Consider the following 17,914-nt stretch of genomic DNA (forward strand, 5'->3'; position numbering starts at 1 on the left):
GTATCGACAGGGCTCTGCAGGTTTGCAGCTATGGAGCTCAGGGGATTGGCAAACCCCGTCTGTGACTGTGCGACGCCGGCTCGCACATGGCCAATGGCGCCGATGCCCTCAGCGATGGCCTGCTGAGACTGGGCCATGGCCTGCTGAGACTGGGCCATGGCCTGCTGAGACTGGGCCATGATCTGCAGAGACTGGGCCATGGCCTGCAGAGACTGGGCCATGGCCTGCTGAGACTGGGCTATGGCCTACTGAGACTGGGCCATGGCCTGCAGAGACTGGGCTATGGCCTGCTGAGACTGGGCTATGGCCTGCTGAGAGTGGGCCATGGCCTGCAGAGACTGGGCTATGGACTGCTGAGACTGGGCCATGGCATTGAGCGCCTCTGCCATCTGGCGCTGGCACTGGCTCATGGCCTCCTGTGAGAGGGCAGCCATGTCCTGGGCCACAGACGCCGCCTGCACGGAAAGCCCCAGGCCTCGCAAACCGTTCCCCATGTCTGACACCGTCGCACCCATTGCCTCCACCGCAGGCGCCACCCGTGCGGTGTCGGCCTGGGTGGCACGCATGACCGGCACCACTCCCAGCTCCTGGACGCGGGTGGACTCCTCCACCTGCTACTGCAGCCGCCGCAAGCCGGCTGTCACCCTCTTCGCTCGTCTCCGGTTCGGTGGTTGCATCTAATCTATGGGTGGGTGAGGTAACTCCAGGAACCCGGGATCCATTTGGGTGGCAGATGTTCGCTTGGGCTGGGCTGCCCTCCGACCGCCCGGCCCCTCTGCTGCTCCTACCTCCACCTGCTGTACCGGGACGGCTGTGTTGTGCGCACCAGTGAGTGTACCAGACGCCTCATCACTAAAGTGCCCAACCGAGGTGAGTGTCTCTGCGATGCTGGAGGGTGTTGGTGACAGCAGTGGCGTTGTGTCGTGCTCTTCATCCCACTCTGAGTCCATGGCACTTTGGGGTGGGGATTCGTCTCCACCCATCCACTCTGTGTCATTGTCCGGTATTTCGTTTTCCTGGGTAGTGCTGCCCCGGGTAGGGGTGTCCTGGGTAGTGGTGTCCTGGGTAGTGGTGTCCTGGGTAGTGGTGTCCTGGGGAGTGGTGTCCTGGATCGGCTGTGACGGGGGCCTGTGGCTGCCCCTCTCGTCGCTGAGTGGCACACGCCTGCGTCGTCGCACCCGCACGAGACGGGGGTGTCGTCTCCCTGTTGTTCCAGGTCTCTCCGTCTCCAGTGGTCTCCAAGGGACATCCTGCGGGCGTCGCATGCCTGGAGGGTCTGAGTCTCTCCGTCTCCCGTGGTGTGCGAGGGGCATCCTGCGGGCGTCGCATGCCGGAGGTCCGGGTCTCTCCGTCTCCCGTGGCCTCCGAGGGGCATCAGGCGGGCATCGCATGCCGGAGGGTCCGGGTCTCTCCGTCTCCCGTGGCCTCCGAGGGGCATCATGCGGGCGTTGCATGCTGGAGGGTCCGGGTCTCTCCATCTCCCGTGGCCTCCGAGGGGCATCCTGCGGGCGTCGCATGCCGGAGGGTCCGGGTCTCTCCGTCTCCCGTGGTCTCCGAGGGACATCATGCGGGCGATCTGCATCTGCGGGGATAGGTGCCTCGACGTTTGCTCCTGCGATACACAATGCAGCATGCATGGTTAGACACGCAGGCAGTGATCAGGTGATATGGGGGAGGGGGATATAGGGGAGGGGGGATATGGGGACGGGCTGTCGGTGGCTCACTTGCTAGTACCCCCTCGACCTCTGCATCAGCAACCTCCCGGTCCTCAGGTCTGCCAGCCAGTTCCAGGGCCCTTTCCTCGTGTTCGGTCAGTGGCCTCTCATCAGCGGGGCCTCCTCCAGTCCTCACATGCTCCCTGGTGTTGTGTGCGCGTTTCTCCTGTGGGGGGGGGGGGGGGCAGGGGTAAAAGGCAACAGTGTTAGACAGGTATATGAATGCACGCCATCGGTTGCGCGTGCATTGCAGAGGTTAAGGTTAGGGCTGGATTCACTTGGGGAAATGGGGGAAGGCGGATATGGGGGAGGGGGGATATGGGGAGGGGGATATGGGGGAGGGGGGATATGGGGGAGGGGGGATATAGGGGAGGGGGGAGATGGGGGAGGGGGATATGGGGGAGGCGGGATATGGGGAGGCGGGATATGGGGGAGGGGGGATATGGGGGATGGGGATATGGGGGAGGGGGGGATATGGGGGATATGGGGGAGGGGGTATATGGGGGATATGGATATCGGGCAGGGGGGGAGGCTCACCCTGGCTGCTCTGACGAGGTCATTCACCTTCTTGTGGCACTGGGTGCCTGTCCGTGGTGTCAGGGCCACAGCGGTGACGGCCTCTGCCACCTCCCTCCACAGACGCCGGCTGTGGCGTGGGGTAACTCTGCGGCCGTGTCCGGGATACAGGGCCTCCCTCCTCTGCTCCACTGCGTCCAGGCGCGCCTCCACATCCCGTGACTGGAACCTCGGGGCTGAGTGGCGGGCGGCCATCCAGTCGGGTGTTCCGGTTGGGTGTCCCGGTCGGGTGGGGGGGGAGCAGCGCGTCCTGATGAGCCGTCACGGCGTGCGGCGTGTATGACGCCGCATGGCGTGGAGCACGTGAGCAAGCGCGGATCCCGTCACGTCGCTGCTAGCCCATTCCGGGCCGGAGACTTTGAGACGTTTTGGGCGGCGTGATGAAAGTCGGATTTGCGCCGTTTTTGGCGCCGATCGGCGGACTTTGCGCCGATAACGGAGAATTTCGCCCCTGATGTCCAATATTAGACGGCTCCCAAGTGTAATAATAATGTCTGCGGAGGGGTGCGAGGTAGAGGTGGTGGTGGCCATGGATGCATAAAAGGCCTTTGATCAAGTGGAGTGGAAGTACTTGTGGGATGTTCTGGGAAGGTTTGGGTTTGGGCAGGGATTTGTGGATTGGGTCCGGTTGCTATATCAGGCACCAGTGGCGAATGTAAGGACCAACTGGGTTCGATCATAGATTCAGGACCATAGAGCCTTTGGCAATGGCGCTGAGAGCATCAAACATTTGGCGGGGGATAGTGAGGGGGGGGGGGGTGGAACATAGGGTCTTGCTCTATGCGGACGATTTGCTCCTTTATATAACAGACCAGTTTGGGGGAATTGCAGGAATTATTGGGATACTGGAGGAATTTGGTCGGTTCTCAGGTTACAAACTGAAGTTGGGCAAGAGTGAGGTTTCTGCGATCCAGACAAGGGGGCAGGAGACGTGACTGAGGGAGATGCCGTTCAAAGTGGTGGGAGGGAGTTTTAGGTATCTGGGGATTCAAGTGGCAAGCAAGTGGGGTCAGCTGCATAAACTAAATTTGGGCAGGTTGATTGAGCAAATGAAAGGGGACTTCCGTAAGTGGGACGTGCTCCTGTTGTCATTGGCGGGGAGGGTACAGACTGTGAAGACGACAGCCCTCCCAAGATTGCTGTTCGTGTTTCAGTGTCTTCCAATCTCCATCCCCAAGGCATTTTTTAGGAAGTTGAATGAGGTGATTTCGAGTTTTATATGGGCCGGGAGTGCGCCGAGGGTGAAGAAGGTCCTTCTTGAACGGGGGCGTGGGGAGGGGGGCTTGGCCCTCCCGAACTTTATGAATTACTACTGGGCGGCTAATATATCGATATTCGGAAATGGGTAGTGGGGGAGGCGTCGGTGTGCGAGTGAGTGGAGGCGGCATCTTGCAAGGGCACGAGTCTGAAGGCTTTGTTAACAGCACCTCTGCCGTTCTCGCCGGCGCGGTACTCCACAAGCCCAGTGGTAGTGGCTGCCCTGAGAGTGTGGGTGCAATGGAGGCAGCACATGAGACTGGAGGGGGTGTCGGTGTGGTCACCGATCTGTGATAACCACCTGTTCGCTCCGGGGGGTGCTGAACGGGTGCTTCAGGAGGTCACTGCGGAGAGGGATTGAGAGATTTAGGGACCTTTTCATTGAGGAGGGTTGCCCGAGCCTGGAGGATCTAGAGGAGGAGTTTGAATTACTGGGTGGGAATGGGTTCCGGTACCTGCAGGTACGGAATTTTGTCTGGAGGCAGGTCCCGAGCTTTCCTCGCCCCCCCACTAAAGGGACTACAGGATAAGGTGTTGTCTAAAACAGGGGTTGGGGAGGGGAGGGTCTCGGAAATATATAAGGAAGCCTCCAAAGTTGGGGGTTTGGCATGGCAGGGTTTCTTAGACTAGAGAAAATTAAGTTTGCCTTAAGGGGTTCGTTACAGGGGTTCGCTCGGAGGTGGCAGCCGTTCTTTGACTTCTTCAAGGAAAATTGACCGTAGGGGGGAGGGGGGGCATGGAAGTGAATATTAAGGGCAGGGAATCTAATGTATGGGTAGTTAGGGTTTAGGGATGGGGAGAGTTGGGTGTGTTATTGTGGGGTTTTTGCGTGTGTTGGATCTCTGTTGTTTAAAATGTTAAAATTATAAATGCCTCAATAGAATATTTTCCCCCAAAAAAATTATCAACATATTGGTATAATTCCAGCAAGATGTCATTTTCTGGATAAAATAGCAGAATGGAAAATAAATCATTTCCATCTTCATCATAGGGCAGATGCAAATCCTCAAATTGTGGTAAAAGGCATGAAGGCTTAAGTTACATAAATGTAATGGTTGTATGGTTTGCATTGAAATGAAATGAAAATCGCTTATTGTCACAAGTAGGCTTCAATGAAGTTACTGTGAAAAGCCCCTAGTCGCCACATTCCGGCGCCTGTTCGGGGAGGCTGTTACATTGGCCAGCCCCATTGGGTCTCAGACTCTGACCTTGTAGGTCTTCCTTCAGGGCCTGAAGTGAGGTGATGTTTATCAAGGATGGGAGGAAGAGGCTATGCTCTCAAACCAAGCAGGTGTGGATGGAAGTGACTGAGGAAGCTGGCAACAGAAGTATGGTCTCTTGGGCATAGCAACAATAATCCAAGAGGTTCAAGGACCTCAAATGCACCAAGGTGGGTTATACTGCACTTTCAGATGTCAAGCCCCATACTCTGACTTTCCCAGCATTCTCCTACACAGCAGTTCTCAGACCAACAGACATTGACACTTTAATCCTCGCTGTCCAATGCCCCAAACACTCCTTCCAGGTGAAGCAGTGATTTACTTGCACTTCTTTTAATTTGGTCTCCAGCATTCAATGCTCACAATGTGGTTTCCTCTACAAAGGGGAGACCACATGCAGGCTGGGCGATCAGTTTATATAACATTTTTGCTCAGTCCGCAAGCATGATCTTGTCCTTCCGTTCTCTTGTCATTTCAATTCACCATCTTGCTCTCATGCTCACGCTTCTGTTCTCACCCTGCTACAATGTTCCAGCGAAGCCCAACACAAGTTGGAGGAACAGCACTTTATCGTCCAACCTTCTGAACACAAAACTGAGTTCTACAACTTCAGACCATGAACTCTGTCCTCCATTTTAATTTCCCCCCCCCCCCCTCCCCCCCAGAGCAGAGTTAGGATTGAGTTGAGGAGGAACTTTGTCACCCAAAGGGTTGTGAATCTGTGGAATTCCCTGCCCAGTGAAGCATTTGAGGCTACCTCGTTGTGGTGGTATGTATTAGGGGTAGTATGGTACCTGTGAACCGAGAGGCTATTGGCCGACAGGTCCCGGGTCCTGGTTGGATCTGCCGCCTGCTGGCTCTGCCCAGAAAGGCGGAGTATAAGAGCCCGATTTCTCCCAGCAGCCGCATTCTGTAACTGAGCTGCTGGGGAACAAGTCTTCTTTAATAAAGCCTCGATTGACTTCTTCATTACTTCTCGACTTGAGTGAGTAATTGTTGCGCTACAATTTATTAAGCAGACTTAAAAAGACTATGGAGCTCCGGATCGCCCCGGAGTGTCTGCGAATCAGCCCCCATGCAGCAAACTCGGTGGCCGTGTTTAAACACTGGCTAGCATGCTTCGAAGGTTACCTTCGAACGGCCCCCGGCCGGACCACGGAAGATCAGAAAATGCAGGTCCTGCATTCCAGGGTGAGCCCAGAGATCTACACGCTCATCAAAGACGCGGAGGAATTCCCGATGGCGCTCACCATGCTGAAAGGAGTCTACATTCGGCCCATAAACCAGGTCTACGCACGCCACCAACTCGCGACGAGCCGGCAAATCCCCGGAGAATCGCTAGACGAGTTCTACAGCACACTGTTGATATTGGGAAGGAACTGCAACTGCCCGTCGGTGAGCGCGATCGAGCACACGGAGCTACTAATCAGGGATGCTTTTGTGGCAGGTATGACTTCTTCTCAAATTCGCCAAAGACTGTTAGAGAGAGACTCGTTAGGACTCACAGAGGCACGGGCCCTTGCGGCCTCCCTCGACGTGGCCTCACGAAATGCCCGTGCCGACGGCCCCGACCGCGAGGCAGCCCCTTGGGCTCCGCGGACCCCCGTTGCGACCGACTCCCCGGCACCTCCCACCCCCGCAAGCCTGCGAGGCTAGAGCAGCAGACCATCCCGGTGGGCCCCGCTGCTATTTTTGCGGGCAGGCGAAACACCCCCCGGCAGCGCTGCCCGGCCCGCTCAGCTATTTGTAAGAGCTGCGGCAAAAAGGGGCATTACTCAGCGGTGTGCCAGTCCCGGGGGGTCACCGCAATCTCCGGGGGAGAACGGGGACAGCAGACTCAACCCCCCCAACGATCCATGTGCGGCCAGCGGGCGCCGCCATTTTGGGTCTCGGACACCACGCGGGGAGGATGGGCGGCGCCATCTTGTGACCCCCCGGCCACGTGCGATCCGTGGGAGCGGCCATTTTGTCCGCCTCTGACCACGTGCGACCAATGAACGCCGCCATCTTGGCTGATAGCCAAGGACCCCAGCATAGACGGCTCCACGGGGTCTGAAGAAAACGCCGCGATGCAACAACCACGACTGGCTTCGGTGACCCTGGACCAATCGCGGCCCCGGACGCTCCAAACGGCAACAACAACGGTGCTGGTCAACAGGTACGAGACGCCATGCCTGATCGACTCTGGGAGCACGGAAAGTTTTATCCACCCGGATACGGTAAGACGCCGTTTTCGTTCCATTCGTCCGAGCACCCAAAAGATTTTCCTGGCAGCGGGATCCCATTCTGTTGAGATCTAAGGGTTCTGCCTCGCGAACCTAATGGTGCACGGGAGGGAGTTTAAGAATTATAGGCTTTATGTCCTTCCCCAACTCTGCGCTCCCACTCTCTTAGGGTTAGATTTCCAGTGTAACCTCCAGAGCCTAACGTTCCAATTCGGCGGCTCAATACCCCCACTCACTATCTGAAGCCTCGCGACCCTCAAGGTTGAACCGCCTTCCTTGTTTGCGAACCTCACCCCGGATTGCAAACCAGTCGCCACTAGGAGCAGACGATACAGCGCCCAGGATCGGACGTTTATCCAGTCTGAAGTCCAGCGGCTGCTGAAGGAAGGCATAATCCAGGCCAGCAATAGCCCCTGGAGAGCCCAGGTGGTAGTTGTGAAGACCGGGGAGAAGCAGAGGATATAGTCGTAGACTATAGTCAGACCATCAATAGGTACACGCAGCTCGATGCGTACCCTCTCCCCCGCATATCCGACATGGTCAATCGGAATGCACAGTACAAGGTCTTTTCCACAGTGGACCTCAAGTCCGCATACCACCAGTTCCCCATCCGCCCGAGTGACCGCAAGTACACGGCCTTCGAGGCAGACGGGCGGGATCTACCATTTTTGAAGGGTCCCATTTGGCGTCACGAACGGAGTCTCGGTCTTCCAACGGGAGATGGACCGAATGGTTGACCAGCACGGGTTGCGGGCCACGTTCCCATACTTCGACAATGTAACCATCTGTGGCCATGACCAGCAGGACCTCGACACCAACCTCCGAAAATTCCTCCAGACCGCTAACGCCCTGAACCTCACCTATAACGAGGAAAAATGCGTTTTTAGCACCAACCGTCTGGCCATCCTGGGATACGTAGTGCGCAATGGAGTGATAGGCCCTGCCCCCTTATGGAATTTCCCCTCCCCCACTGCTCCAAAGCCGTGAAACTCTGCCTGGGCTTCTTTCCGTATTACGCCCAGTGAGTTCCCCAGTACGCACACAAGGCCCGTCCGTTAATCTAGTCCACTACCTTCCCCCTGTCGACAGAGGCCCGACAGGCCTTCAGCCGCATAAAAGCGGATATCGCAAAGGCCACGATGCACACAATCGACGAGTCCCTCCCCTTCCAAGTCGAGAGCGCGCATCCGATGTAGCTCTGGCGGTCACTCTCAACCAAGCGGGCATGACCCGTGGCCATTTTCTCCCGGACCCTCAACGCCTCAGAAATCCGCCACTCCTCAGTGGAAAAGGAAGCCCAAGCCATAGTGGAAGCTGTGCGACATTGGAGGCATTACCTGGCCGGCAGGAGATTCACTCTCCTCACTGACCAACGGTCGGTAGCCTTTATGTTTGATAATGCACAGCGGAGCAAAATCAAGAATGACAAGATCTTGAGGTGGAGGATTGAGCTATCCACCTATAACTATGAGATCTTGTATCGTCCCGGAAAGCTGAACGAGCCGTCCGATGCCCTATCCCGCGGCACATGTGCCAACGCACAAGTAGACTGCCTCCAAGCCCTCCACGAGGACCTCTGCCACCCGGGGGTCACTCGATTCTACCATTTTGTGAAGTCCCGCAACCTCCCCTACTCTGTGGAGGAGGTCCGTACAGCCACTAGGAACTGCCAAATCTGCGTAGAGTGCAAACCGTACTTTTTCAGGCCAGATAGAACGCACCTGATAAAGGCTTCCCGTCCCTTTGAACGCCTCAGTTTGGATTTCAAAGGCCCCCTCCCCTCCACCGACCGCACGCATACTTCCTAAACGTGGTGGACGAGTTTCCCCTTCGCCATCCCCTGCCCCGACATGACAGCGGCCACAGTCATTTAAAGCCCTCGGCACCATCTTTACACTGTTCGGTTTCCCCGCGTACATTCATAGCGACAGGGGGTCCTCCTTCATGAGCGACGAACTGCATCAGTTCCTGCTCAGCAAGGGCATTGCCTTGAGCAGGACGACCAGTTACAACCCTCGGGGGAACGGTCAGGTAGAGAGGGAGAACGGTACGGTCTGGAAGACCGTCCTACTGGCCCTACGGTCCAGAAATCTCCCAGTTTCCCGGTGGCAGGAAGTCCTCCCGGATGCCCTCCACTCCATCCGGTCGCTGCTGTGTACCACCACTAAACAAACGCCTCACGAGCGCCTCCTTGTCTTCCCTAGGAAGTCCTCCTCCGGACCCATCTTGCTCCGAAAGCATGTGCGGGCGCACATATTGGACCCGTTGGCCGAGAGGGTTCACCTTCTCCACGCAAACCCTCAGTGCGCCTACGTGGCGTACCCCGACGGCCGACAGGACACGGTCTCCCTGCGGGACCTGGTGCCCGCCGGAAACACACACACACTCCCAATCACCCCCTCCCTCCCACCGGCGCACCCCACGACCGCTCCCTTCCCGGGTGGATCGGTCCTCCTCCCGTGCCCGCCCAGGAGTAAAGAAACAGGGACGAACAGCGCAACGCTCCCAGAGACGACAGTGCCCGAGCCAGCACCTGCACCCCCACCGGGCTGAGGCGATCGACAAGGACGACCAGGGCACCCGCTCGACCCGTGGAATCCGCGTGACAAAAATCTGTAAATAATTCTGACAAAACCTGTACAGAGTTAACTGTTGGACTAAATGCATAGCCACTGTACGAAATTAGTTCCAGGACCAGCCTTGTAAACCCCTACCACCATGCGAACCACCAACCCGCCGGGTTCTTTTTTAACAAGGGGTGAATGTGGTGGTATGTATTAGGGGTAGTACGGTACCTGTGAAGCCGAGAGGCTATTGGCTGACAGGTCCCGGTTGGATCTGCCGCCTGCTGGCTCTGCCCAGTAAGGCGGAGTATAAGAGCCCGAGTTCTCCCAGCAGCCGCATTCTGTAACTGAGCTGCTGGGGAACAAGTCTTGGTTAATAAAGCCTCGATTGACTTCATCACTTCTCGACTTGAGTGAGTAATTGTTGCGCTACACTCGTTGAATGTTTTTCAGGCAAAGATACATAGATTTTTGAACAGTAAAGAGATTAAGGGTTATGGTGAGTGGGCAGGTACGTGGAACTGAGTGACATGATATACACATTAACATATCATGGTGCAATCACACACACACACTGATGGACAGGTAGATGGACCAACTAACACACACACAACATCACAGCCAATCACCAGTGAGAGCACACGCACTATAAAACAGGGAACACCACAGTTCCCGCTCATTCTACCAGATAGCTCAGAGCACAGAGCTCACAGCGTGCCACTCAGACACACACCATGTGCTGAGTGCCTCACTAAGATAGTGCTAGGGCTGGGTCCACAGGTTAGCTGGTGAAGTACGAACCACAGCCAGAAGTTAACAGTTATTATTGTACAGAATAATAAAACAGAGTTGTACCATCTACAACCGTGTTGGTTCGTTTGTGTATCGGAACCCCCAACACGACACTGAGTGCACAAAAAGATCAGCCATGATCTTATTGAATGGTGGAGCAGGCTCGAGGGTTCAGATGGCCTACTCCAGCTCCTAGTTCTTATGTTCTAAGTGGTTGTATCTTGTTCTCAGACTGTGCTGACCCTTTTTCTGCCATTAACACATTCCCGCTATTTTGCTTTCAGAGAGCTCAGACCTATAGACCTCAGACCCACTCTGGACCAAAGCATTAGTGTTTAATTACTACTCCCTTTGTCTTGATTTCCAGGACATATTTTAATCTCCCCCTTCCTCTGACCTATATGAGACCTTTTATTTTGTTCCGCCTGTTCTCTGACCCTCAATTTCAACAGCACAAAACCCATCACATTTCTATCTGTCCAGTTCTGAAGAAGAGTCGTATTGGACTCAAAGTGTTAACTCTGATTCTGTCTCCATGGATGTTGCCTGATGGTTGGAGTTTCATGTCAGAAATGAGATGCCCCTTTTGAAGTGTAGAAGGGCTGATGGTGGACTAGAAAGATTGTACCCTTTTGGAATCACAACTCACACAGTTTTGGGGCCTATATGTTTTTAGGTTAATTTTAATGTATAATTTGCCGACTGGAAAATTTCAATGAACTGTCCTCCATCATAAGATCCCAGGAATGGAAATATTCACTGATGATTCAACAGCATGCACTTCCATTTACAAATCCTTCAATAGTAGAGCAGCCCATATCAACCTATAGAAGACCGTTACAACATCCTACTGTGGTTTGACAAGTGACTGTTAACATTTGTGCTATCTATTTACTATTTTGAAACACAAACTCTCAGCTATATCTGCCCGACAATAGCATCAACATCACCAAACGTCTCAGTTTCAACATCTTGGTAATTACTGACAAGAAACTTAACTGGACCAACTATTTCAACACCATGGCTACAAGAAAAAGGCAGAGTCTGGGCACTTCCTACATAATAGGTCCTTACCCCATTCAGTCTCTCCACCGTCAATGAGGCTAGTTACGAGTGTAATAGAATATTTGTCATCAATACAAAAGATGCAGTGGCAACAGTACTCAAAAGGTTTGGCATGATTTAGGACAGTGCAGTTTACTTCATTGTACTCCTTGCTACTGAACTCACTCTGCACCCACTCTGTGGCTGGAGTATATACTATCGACAGGAAAACACATCAGTAGCTCACCAAGGTTACTTTGACAGCAATATCGTCCCCTGCAATCTCTCCTGCCAAGAAGAAAGAGCACAGCAATATACCCGAACATCATACCCGACAAATTGGATACCATGCTGACTGCCATTCCTTCACCATTGCTGGGTCAGTGTTCTGGACTTGGTACCCAGAACCATCGTGGGAGCACCATCAGCACAAAGACCACAGCACTTCAAGGACAAAATACATTATCACGTTCTCAGGGCAACCAGGGTTGGGCAATAAATGTGGCCTTGCCAATCATTTACATCCCAAGCACAAAAAAAAGACAGCGGGATCAAAATGACTTGCTTGTTCTTGTCAATGACTGTCTTAAGTATAGCAGAACAGCCAATGCACATGTATTGGTCCTTTCTACAGAAATTAAGAAAAAAAATGATGGTTCAGAAAAGACAATCCTTTCCAAGAGTAACTAATATTCAGTTTAATGGGTTGGCACAGGCAAGAACAGTTGATTCTGAATTGTGCCATTAGCTACTCTTTTTATATGTGAATGGTTTTGAGCAGGAATGTTTCTATTTAAAAAACGAGGTTAGTGATTACAACTAAAAATTCCATAAAGCAGATTGAAAGATATTATGAAAATGACTCAGCAAATCAATAATCACTGAATTTAATTTAATGGACCATTTTTCTATCAGTAGAACTGGGGACGATTTTTGATTAGTTGGATTGGGCAACTGCCTGTCTGCTCAAAAATTATGGTAGGTTGGACAACGACAGGAATGGAGCAAAAAAAATGGTGCGCTTTGATTTTTTGTCTGCTGCAACTCATTCATGTTCGAGACACATTCCCGATAAAGACCATCATTAAGAAATCCAACGATAGATTTTCAACTTGCTGCCTAGTTTTGATTTCTATATGGCAGACGGCCCATTCACTCCTGTATCTTGTCCAATATCACACTTTTTCCAATTAGTCCTATACATTCTTGAAATCTCTTTCTAATTTTGTTTTACTGTTTCATTAGTCACTCAAATTTGAAAATAATTAAATCCTACCACCTCAATGGGTTTCTGTGTGGGAAAAAATTACAGCTTCAGTATTTAAAAAACACAATTTGCACTTTTAATGTTATCGCCACAATTAAATAATGCAATTCAACTGCATTTATATGGCAGTCATATTCACAACTAATAATGTCATCAGGAGATGGTGGATGGTGTCATTGCTGCAACAATGACTTCAGTTTAGAACAAGTAATTTCACAAGACAGCACTCAATCTGTCATACAAATGTTATTTGCAGGAACTAGTCAGTTCCAGGAAGGAGCTGAAGTATGTCTCATAACATGATGGTTCAGATATGATTGTTCTTCAATTTCATGATATTCTCTCTCTGTTATGTACAGCATCATATACAATAAACAGCTTTGTGCACTGATATTTTAAAGGATAATTATATTCTGTGCAGTATTTTGTCTCCTAAAGATTAAAACATGTAAGTATAAACCATTTGCAGTAACAGTTATGTCTAGCAGAAGAAATGGCTTTAATGATAAGTGGGTCTATTTATAGTGTGAAATCCCAGACTGTGCTTAAAATGATTGAGCCCTGGCAGATCGCATGCTTGATATAATTGGTATACAACAGTGGCTAGCCCAAATTGTACCTGATTATTAATCAAAGTATTCTGAGAGAACCAAATTTTGTATTGTACTGCTGATCTCTCAAACTGTTGTTTTTCTTCACCTGTGGTCATTTCTGGAGATGGAGATAAGGTAAATGCAAACTTATTTATAAACACAAAATGAATGGTCAGGAATAAATTATAGATGTGTATCATGTCTGTCATTTGCTTTTCAACTTGTACCTCAGTGAGTAGCTGAGCCACTCTTGTATTCAGAAACTCCAAACTATCCTGTAAATATAATTCACTCTGGCCATCATTTATTCTATTTATAATGAAAAGTTTGTTGTTACCTTAATTTTGGAAGCGTTGTCTATTGATTGTGTTGCATTAAAATCAAGATAATTTTTGTACAATTTTGCTTTTTTTTTGGAAGTAGTTTAAAAGTAGCAATTTTAAAGTAATTTTATATATACTCAACAATTTTGATTGTTGTCTAATGGGGATTGTGTGGCACAATGGTATTGTCAGTGGACTGGTAATCCAGAGACCCAGGGTAATACTCTGGAGACCGGTGTTTAAATCCCACCATGGCAGATGGTGAAATTTGAATTCAATAAAAAACTCTGGAAACCATTGTCATAAAAGCCCGTCTTGTTTTCCTTTAGGGAGAAAAATCTGCCAACTAGCCTGGTCTGGCCTATATGTGATTCCAGATCCACAGCAAGGTGGTTGACTCTTAAATGCCCTCTACAATCACTCAGCATGCCATTCAGTTCAAAGGCAATTAGGGATGGGCAACAATGCTGGCCCAGCCAGCGACACTCACACCCAATGAATAGAAAAAAAATTCTTGAATTTTTCCAAAGCCAATAGTTTGATCTCTAGTTGTAGGAATGCCTGTGTGAAATCAGTTTGGCTTGTCTCAACGCAGACCCAAGCTCACAGTAAGTGCAAGTCCACAGATTGAAACTGCTCATAACTTGACACAAAAGTCAGCTTTTAGACTCACATTAGAAAATGGAGGAAAATTTTTATATTTGTTCATGGGACATCGATGTCGCAGTCTGTGCCACCATTTATTGCCCATCCCTAATTGTCCTTGTAGGGGCAGTAAATCTACCTTACAAATAAAATTGTTGAATGGAAGGTAACAAAACTATCTTTTACAATAAAATTTCCTGAGATTAACATTTATTGTGTTCTTTTGGCAAAGGAACCAGGAAATGTGTAATTTTATAGCTTATATAGCTGATACCTTTCATATGTACATCTCTGTACATTTATTACATCCGACACATTAAGTAATGTTACTAGAGAAAAAACTTGATCATGTTGATTGGCCTGTTTTATTCCTGCAACATCCTACGATTACATGTTTTCCAAGAATTACAGACTCCAAATACAGGTCCTCATTAGCATTGTCTTATGATAGAATATTACAGTTAACCCAGGAGAAAGGGTTATTTCATAGTAAAGATGGTAAAATATTGATAAAGAAATTCAAGAAATTTTGTGTCATCTGTAAATGTTTAAATTGTGCCTTCTACACCCAAGTTAAGTCATTAATATATATTAAGAAAAATATATATAATTTTCACAATATAATTTTCATAGTTATTATTTGGTGAAATAAATGTTGCTGCACTGCATGCTGTCATGCACATGAGCACACAAAGTCTTCATTTAGAGTGGATAAGACATTTTCTATTATGACTACTATTAAACATGATTCCTTGCTTGCATTTCTCATACCATACTGGTCCCAAGAGACTCGTTATACATTATGCAAGTAGATACCGAATGGTTTGTGACTAACAGATCAGTGTGATGCATAATAGCTACATCAAAACACTGTCGTACTGCGGGGGGAAAAATCACAGCAAAAATCCCAATAAAAGGCCGAGCAATACTAATTTCCATACAAAAAATACTGAGCAATTCTAGTGGCACTTTGACAGACAGAATGCCATGCACAAGCTGTTTGTGTCTTGACATGCTACTTACCACTGTGCTAGACTGTACATTGATGGATATGCCAGCTTGGTCCAGGTGTCAGGAACATTATCAAAGAAAAGTGCTGTCTGTAGTAGCTCCATCTCAGAGGAAATTGCCAACTCACCCTAACAAAAGCAAGAAGAAATGTGGTTTTTGAAGGAGGTTGTGATACGAAGACATGATAAATAACCCAGTTCTTTACAGAGAAGAACATATTTAAGTGCAATATTTGAAAAATGCTGCTATTTCATCAGCTATTAAAGGTAGATAGTTTGCATATTTTTTGATTCTTTGCTTTCATATTGCTTCTAATCTAGTTAAAGTTTGTTCAAAATATAGAGATCACAATAACATTTTCTAGTCAGTGTTCCAAACTGGGAATTCAGATTGCAGTTTGCTTTTCTGACTTTAGGATCAGTTGTAAAAATAAACTAGAAGGAAATTGTTGAGTGTTATACTTGCCTTTTTGATAAACAGTAAAAATATATTAAGATGTAATGTATGTGGGCTATAGTGTCAGTAGACTATTCCACATTGGTTACTGTTATTCTAACTATTCTTATCCTCCTTAAAAGAATTTATGAATAATAGCAAAAACTGAGAAAAAACATATATTTCTATTAATAAGTTTGTCATTAAGAAACAAAGTCAGCACCCTGAAATTGGACAATCAACTCAATAAGTGAGTATTTTCCTTCAAGTCAGAGTGGGAGTTAATGGGGGATAAATTTCCACAAACCATGTATAACTAACTTGATTGATTTCTTTGATCAGAAAAATGCAATAGATGTGTTATACATAAACTTCAGAAAGACTATGACCTATGACCTATGTTTTACAAATGTCACATAATAAGCTTGCCAGCAAAGTTGAAATGCATGGAATAAGTGGCACCATAATACAAAGTTGGTGGAGTGACATGAACCCGAATGATGAGAAGGATTACTTTTCCGATTGGAGGAAGATTTACAGTGGGGATCCCCACGGGTTGTCCTCATATTAATGACTTAACTTAGGTGTGGAAGGCACAATTTAAACATTCACAGATGACACAAAACTTGAAAGTACTGTGAACCATGAGGAGGATAGTGATAAACCTCAAGAAGACATAAACAGGTTGGTGGAATGGGCTGACAGTGGCAGATGAAAGTTAATGTAGAGAAATGTGAAGTGTTGCATTTTGTTCGGAAGAATGATGCGGAGAAATATAGAATAAAGGGTAAAATTCTAAAGGGTGTGCAAGAGCATGGGGACCTGGGAATATGTGAACTAATCAATGAATGTGGCAGGGCAGGTTCAGAGAGTGGTCGAAAAGACATACGGGTTGGGCTTTATATAAAGAGGCATAGAGTACAAAAGCAAGGAAGTTACGATGAACTTTTATAGAATACTGGTTCAACTGGAGTATAGAGTCCAATTCTGGGGACTACTCTTGAGGAAGAATATGAAGGCTTTAGAGAGGGTGCAGAAAAGATTTTTGCAAATGTTTCCAGAGATAACAGTCTTCAGTTACGTGGATGGACTAGAGAAGCTGGGGTTGTGTTCTTCTTAGAGTAAAAGGTTGAGAAGAGATGTTAAAATCCTAAATGATTTAGACAGAGCAGTTACAGAGAAACATCCCATTGTAGAAGGTTTAAGGAACAGAAGGCAGCAATTTAAGGTGTTGGTCAAAAGTACCAATGGTGACATGAGGAAAAACCTTTTTAGACAGCAAGTGGTCAGGATCTGAAATGCACTTCTAGAAGCTGTGGTGGCAGGAGATTAAATGGCTTTTGACTCTACTCAATGGCTGTCAAAAATATCATAAAAGGTTAAGCAGCTGAAGAAAAAGCATCTTGAAAGCTACAGAAAAAACAAGTTAAATCGTCTCATTCGGTGATGTAACCATTCTGTGATTCTATGCCATGGGTGTTTAGTGAATCCAAAATGACATTCAGGTTGTGATGCCCTCCCATCCCTGGGAGTGCACTGGTTGCGTTTTGGAAGACATTGACTTCCAAGTGCCCAGAATGCCTGCCTAAAACAGGAGAAAAGCCATTAAGTATGTTTATCATAATCCTAATGCCAGTTTTAGGATCCCACTAAAATATATGGATTTACTGCAGCTTAACCTGAGGTCCATAAAAGGATTGCTGCAGGCAATTAATGAAAAGGCCAGGAATCTAAAAGATGTATGTTTATTTGGAGCCGGGTAGAGCCGTGGGGTTCCACCTGGCTCTAGAACAGTATTGCTGCAGGTCAATGCCACCTATTGTTGTTCCCTTCTTGCTTGTCTTTGCTGTTCCCAAGGGTGAGTTCAACTGATTTTGAGACGGCTCTGACTGACAAGCTGCTTGGGATACCTGCTTGGCACTTTCAGCAAGTGCGGTAGAAGAAGGCAACCAGGGAGCATCGCAGGTAAGTGAAGCACATGACTCGCAGGAGGCACTGCGGTGGAGTGTGCAATAAATGCTGGCTTTCCTAGTAAAGCATATATCCCAAAAATGAATTTAAAAATTGCTTTTCATTATGTGTAGCAAAATCACAACCATTTTCTTACAATCTCACCACAACTTGCAACTAGAGGCAAATTTTCTTACACTTTTTTGATAACCTGTGATAATATAAGTCTAGCACAATAAGAAGTCTTACAACACCATGTTAAAGTCCAACAGGTTTGTTTCGAATCACTAGTTTTCA

The 17,914-nt window shown here is 48.6% G+C and overlaps 1 protein-coding gene across 1 annotated transcript in view; it reads right to left on the minus strand.

The window, feature by feature from the left end:
• dnah9l (dynein, axonemal, heavy polypeptide 9 like) overlaps positions 1-17,914 on the minus strand; it is a 1,249,478-nt gene that overhangs the window by 40,477 nt on the left and 1,191,087 nt on the right. The window contains exon 77 of the mRNA XM_072476205.1: positions 15,245-15,360. Within this exon, the coding sequence (XP_072332306.1) occupies positions 15,245-15,360 (116 nt within the window). The remainder of the gene's footprint in view (positions 1-15,244; positions 15,361-17,914) is intronic.

This window comes from Scyliorhinus torazame, chromosome 2 (assembly GCF_047496885.1).
Source record: "Scyliorhinus torazame isolate Kashiwa2021f chromosome 2, sScyTor2.1, whole genome shotgun sequence".
NCBI classification, from domain to species: Eukaryota; Metazoa; Chordata; class Chondrichthyes; order Carcharhiniformes; family Scyliorhinidae; genus Scyliorhinus; species Scyliorhinus torazame.